The 6374-nt window shown below is 34.0% G+C and overlaps 1 protein-coding gene across 1 annotated transcript; it reads right to left on the bottom strand.

Moving 5' to 3' along the window:
* Window positions 1–1074: 1074 nt before the first annotated feature.
* Window positions 1075–5778, bottom strand: LOC133309545 (probable disease resistance protein At4g27220; the record flags this gene model as incomplete). Its single annotated transcript, XM_061510327.1, has 3 exons — window positions 3001–5778; window positions 1910–2173; window positions 1075–1797 (listed from the first exon to the last, which is right to left on the bottom strand). Coding segments are annotated over exons 1-3 (3765 nt in total), but the record flags the coding sequence as incomplete, so codon positions are not given.
* Window positions 5779–6374: the final 596 nt, after the last annotated feature.

Here is a 6374-nt window from a genome sequence, read left to right as displayed (position 1 = left end):
ATTGATGTTTATCTGCTTATGCTGACTATGCTTGGATGCTGGATTATGTCTGTTGATATTATGCTATTAGCTTTATTTTTGGATTGTTGAGATGATACTCTGTTGGTTATGTTGTTCTATTTGGTGAGCATGGGGATTGTCCATGCCACATTTGATTATGTATCGTTTGCTTAGACTGGGGTTGTATAAACTATCAGGATATTGTCCAGATTACGTGTTGTAGATCCGTGACTTAGATGCTCACACTTATTTGTCTATTGAGGTATTTCAGTTAGCTGTCTTTTGCAATTTACATACATGCAATGTTTTTATGAAAATGATTAAGTAATCAACTTGGCTAATTATAATACGTCATAATTGAAAAGAAAAAGATATTCCGCATTTATTAATTAAGCGTGGCTTAATACGATGACATGTTAACAAACCGGGTATACATGGGGTGTTACAGACTGAATATCTTTATTATTTGTAAACATTTATTTCCTTATTTTATTAGGATTTAGGTTAGGTATGGACTAAGTTCATTAGTGTTTCTTTAGATATTGTACTCTCCTGAATAATTCAATATACATATTTATTTCATTGTTCCTCTCGTCTATTAGTTCTTTACATGGTATCACAGCCTAGTGTCCCGGGTTCGATTCTCGCCGCCCCTCATTTTGTGTGTGGAATATTTTAGCATATGTAAGTTGGGCATGATGCATCATCCACCTTTCAAGCCCATTGGACTCTCTTTGAGGGACATGTTAGAGTATAATATAAATCATTAAATTAAGCTATAAGTTGAATTGGTTCTTTACATACACCCCTCTAACAACAAAGTCCGACACAATGCAATTTTCATGCAAAATTTTATGGGGTTTGCATTTATCATTTAACATGACACAAGAAAGTTTCCTACACACACAACATTTCATGGGGCCCACACTTTTTGAAGCAAAAAAAAAAAAACTACGACACGCAAAACAAATCTCATACAACTCAATTTTTATAAAACTCTTATAAAAATTGTTGCACTGAAATGTAACTCTTATAAAACTCAATTTTTATACGTTAAATGTATGTGGTACGTACCTCTTCGACCCTGAAATGAGATTGTTGCACTGAAAAAGGGAGTTTACTATCTGGAAGCCTTTCGTGGCTACTTGAGGATACAGTGCTGAATAAATTCAATTTTGCACACCCAGAAACATCTATTTTTCTCATAGATGGACATGCTAAAGTATGATTTCCAGCATAGAAACCCTTGAGTTTCGGTAAGCTCCAAAGCAATAAAGTATTTAGTTCATTAAACTCAAATGTGAGAGTTGTCAACATGGATCCTTCCTTCTCTGCAACAATTTCCTTCATGTTCCCACACCGCTTCACAGAAAGTTCTTTGAGATTTGAGCAGTGAGTGGCAAGAGAAAGTGGAAATAGATAGTCCAATCTTCCACAACTTGTTACATATACGTTTTCTAGATTACGGAAACTAAGAATTCCTTGAGGATCCCTACTCCATGTCCTTCTCAGCTTTGGCAAGTTTTCTAAAAAAATTGTTTTGAGGTGTGTTGTATCCTCTATACAGCTCTTTTCATTGGAAGTAATTTCGAATATCTCTTCCACTAAAGCACAATCTGTAACCTCTAACAACTCTAAAATATGGTATGTTTTTTGAATTGAAGAAGGAAAAACCACTACAATTTTCTCACAGTTTTTAACTTGTAATGTCTTCACTGTGTCAAATTGGTGATGCCATATCATCTCCAAGTTTTCCATGTCCTTCAATATGATTGTCTCCAATTTGGAAAATCGAACCTGTGATTCACAATTTATGAAATCATAAATAATTAGCTTGTTTCATGATAAATATTGATCTAAATGCAAGTTCAGAATTGTAATATTGTTCCTAATGTTAGAATTACCATACCTCATTTACTGAAGTAGTTATTCCATTGTTTCTCTTTGCATCATCACTAGAAATTATCTCATCCATCAAATGACATTTATTAATTTCAAGCCGTTTGAGATTCATAAAATTTCCAACCATTGCGGTCGAGAATAAGTACTTCAGCCCACCACAATTCTCCACAATCAAGTTTGACAATTTGGAAACAGAAGGTTGATTGTCATCCCAAATTTTGCTCAAATTGAGTGAGCTCAACTTAAGGGTATCCAAATTAGGTAATGCAACCTACACAGAAACAAGTTAACAAAAATTGTATTTGAAGGGTTATAGTGATAGCTATGATAAGCATTATCCACTCCAAAATCTATTTTTTTGGCATTTTATAGTGTTAGGCCCATAGTTAATCATAAAAAACAGATCAAACAATTGCATTAACTACTTCTTATAGATATTAAAGTTTTACGTATCAAATTTAAAAGGAAATAAATGCACATAGATACTTCATACTTTTAAATCTTGATGAGAAATCCTTAAACCTCCTGAAACCCACAAATCAATCAATAATGCCGTTCACAAGTTAAGAGAAAATCATTTATCATGTAAATTGTTCACGTTGAATGATACATATGGTAGTCTCTCAACCTTGTTAATTTTCTATGAAAAATAATTGTTCGTATCATTTTTAAAATCGAATTATATTTTACTATTATTATTATTATTATTATTTATCAAGAATCAATTTCATTACTTTAAGTAACAGAATTAAACTATTATACTATAATGTATTGAATCTATGCCGCTCGTCCTTCTGGTCTTTTTATTTTTCAGAGATGTGTTTTTATTAATATTCAAATTTATATTTCACTGATTAAAAGGTTAATAATCAAATATTCTTGTTCCAAATATTTTACATCCTTTTAAGATTTTAGCTAGTGACATTTATGAAGATATTTTACCTCCTTAATTTCTACTCGCTTAAATGTCTATATAATTACATGTCCTAACATATCAATTTGTCAACAAACTAGTCTATATGTGAGATTGTGCATGTCATAAATTTAAAATATTATTATTATTTGCATTGAAATAAGAATAAGAGCAAAAGAACATACCTGAGAACTAAAAAACGGGACAAGAATACTAGTCTCCAACCGTTGATGCTTGGTTACGGAGGACGTCAACTCATAAGAGAAGAAATTGTCAAGATTCTGCAAATGCTGCAAGGTCAAAGAACGCACGGGAAGAAACTCAATCTTATCGTTTACTGTACTTGCATTGCAATCTTCAAGCACTATCTTCCTCATATTATTGCATTGACAAACTTCAATCTCCAAAAGTTGAGAAAGCCCTTTAACCATTGAAAAGGAGAAAAGATATTCTAATTGGATACAATTTTGAACTTTGATGACTCTAAGCTTGCCAAAAGAATCAATTGCAAGAGGGCCATTATATATCTTCTCCAAGTTTTTCAGATTGTGAAGGACTAGGGTTTCCAAGTTGAGAAACGAAACCTGGACTTGATTTCTACCCGTAGAGTCGACAATGTGCTTTATGTTTGCATTATTTTGGATGTGGAGATGCTTCAACAATGGAAATCCTTCCCTATTCAACTGATAAAGCACATTTGAAATTCCATCTACTTCATCCAAGTGCAAATTCTCGACCCTTTGAATCAATGCTTTAATCGCATGCTCCGTATGTATGTCGGTATCAAGTTTGAGCTTCAATGTATTCAGGGTCACATCCTCATTGTCAGACCATTCCCACATATCTCCTATAACTATTTTATATCTTTCTAGCTTATGAAACATCAAGTCCTTTGGCCAAATCTCAGCCTCAGGAATTTGTAATTCTAAAGCAGTTAAGTTGGGCAATTTTCGAAGCTCGGCCAGGCTGACACTTTCATTTTGCTTAGCTGAATTCTCAACCTCCCACTTAATGGAGGTGTTGCCCATATACAACTCCTCCAATTTAGTCAAGCTTGATATGATGTTAGGTGGGAAGAATTCAATTCCAGAATGGCTCAAATCAAGCATTATTAGATTAGTCAATTTCCCTATTTCACTTGGCAATTTGATCATAGAAGAGTAACTAATGGAGAGAATTTTTAAATTTTCCAAAGCTCCTATTTCTTCCATATTTTCCAGAACACATTGATCCAAACACAAGGTTTGAAGTTTAGTTAAGGACCGAAAAGAAGTGGGTAATGAAGACAAGTTAAAGCGTGTTACATCTAATGCTTTGAGGCTTTCCATTCCCTGAAAAATAGTATTTGGGATTTCTAAAAAGCGATCAGCACTATACAAGTAAAAAAGCTTCACATTAGGACAATCTAACTTTTGAGGAAGCTCAAGGATATGACACATATTTAAGATGATTTGCTGGCACCTTTCTAGAAAATTCTTTGTTGGCCATTCCTTCAACTCAGTATTCGGTTGCACCACAAATACACTTTGATCTCTAATAGCTATGGAGTTAGCTACTTCACGAACAAGGTCATGTATTTGGATATGCTCATGCGTGTCATCTTCGAGCAACAAACAAGATGCCTTCAAGGATCCAATTATTTTGTAAAGTCTGTCTCTAGCATTTTTCACAATATTTATATTCTTGAATATGCCCAAACCCATTGAAATTTTCAATAAATACTCTACACTATTCCCAGATCCCAACACAGCAGTAAGCAAAAGGATTGCCCGCATTTCATCACTCTCTAATGATTTGTAACTCAATTCCAAAGCAGAATAAGTTATTGCATCCATCCCCTCATGATCAACACTTTCTAATTGCCTTAATGCATCATTCCAAGCATGAATATTCTTATTTTTCAATGCCCGAGCTACAGTCACTAGCCGAAGAGGCAAACCTGCACATTTTTCAGCCACTTGAGTTGCCACATTTTGCAAATTGATATCCTTAACCACATTCCCAGCCATAGTTTGAAACAAGCTCCATGTTTCTGCTTCATTCAAAACTTCAAGTTTAAAATCCCTTCGAGCATCCATCTCCAGAAACATATCCTGATTCCTGGAGGTCAACAGTAGTTTGCAAGCATTGTGTTCATCCCCAGATGGAACTCCCACTTTCTCCAAATCAAGTTTTGTCCATATATCATCAAGAACGACAAGAATAGTTTTCTCTGCTATAATTCTCTGCTTTAGGCGCGATGCTCTACCAACAACAGTCTCCTCATTAAACCGCAGACCCAACAAATCTGCAATCTCCCCTTGAATTGTTTTCAGGTCTGGAGTTTTGGATACATTTGCCATAACTACTGCATCAAACAATTGTATTTGCTTAGCTATTTGAGCAATTTGCTTCACCATGTGGGTCTTACCCATACCGCCCAACCCATAGACCCCAATGTTGCGTACTGCAGGATCTCTTAAAGCATGCATAATTCGCTCCTTAATTGACTCCCTTGTATCAAGTTTGTCACTACCAACTGTGCCAGAAGATGAGGCTACTCCATCTAGGGGAGGAAGGTAACCAACTCGATCGAACTTCCCTTCTTCCTGCACTTTAACAACATCTTTTGCCCTCTTTGTAGCTTTCATGCTAAGTTGATGTCGAAAACACAAATTGGGGAACAACCACTCAGAGCACCCAATGTTTGCACGATGAGGATCTTCCTTAAGCTTATTTGCCTCTTCAATAACCTCATTCACATTCTCCAACCAGTTCAGCACATCATTTTCAATTTTTTTTCCGTTCCTTTTTTCTTCATCAATCAAATGGTTCATTCTTTCTCTTGCATCCTCAAGCTTCTTAACATTATCTTCTAGCTTCTGGTAATTGCCTTCATAGGATATCAAATAACCTGCATGCTCTATAATAGACGCAGCTCCTACTTTACCAACAACGGACATGAGAAGATTTAGAAAATCCATTGCTTCTTTTGTCCCCTCTCTTCCTATGATTTGAGTCTATATATAAGCAACAAACATTATTTTTTATGAGGATGAGATGTGGGAAACATTTCGAAAGCAAATGCTGAAAGCACATTATCTTGATGTAAACATTGCACATGAATTAAAATTTTTAGAGGATACAATATAATTAAAAGCAAAAAGAAAGATGAAATTACGAAAAAAATGCAAATTCAGCTGCTAAATAATTTTATGTTCACCCTAAGTGTAATAGGGTATCCAAAATCAATCAATTTTACCAAAAGATGTGATTTGGTTCATTTTAATTAATAAAAGATTTTTTTTCTAAAATGGACTAATTCAATCAAAGCAATAAAGCTAATAATCATGCTCATCCAGAAAATAAACCAGATAAAAAGAAAGGTGTGACAAAGAAATAAATCAAAAATGGAAATTTACAATTTTATTAATTTTGATATATATTATATATATATATATATACATATATATATAGATATATTGTTTTCATTTTTTTATTATATCAATTTGACTTATTTATTATGGACGGGTAAAGATTAAATGTTGACAAAACATACTAAACAAAAAGTTGGAAATCA

The sequence above is a fragment of the Gastrolobium bilobum genome, unplaced genomic scaffold, assembly GCF_033153095.1.
Source record: "Gastrolobium bilobum isolate Gb01-03AN ecotype WA unplaced genomic scaffold, APGP_CSIRO_Gbil_v1 utg79595, whole genome shotgun sequence".
Lineage (NCBI taxonomy): Eukaryota > Viridiplantae > Streptophyta > Magnoliopsida > Fabales > Fabaceae > Gastrolobium > Gastrolobium bilobum.
This window is presented reverse-complemented; position numbering and strand designations above follow the sequence as displayed.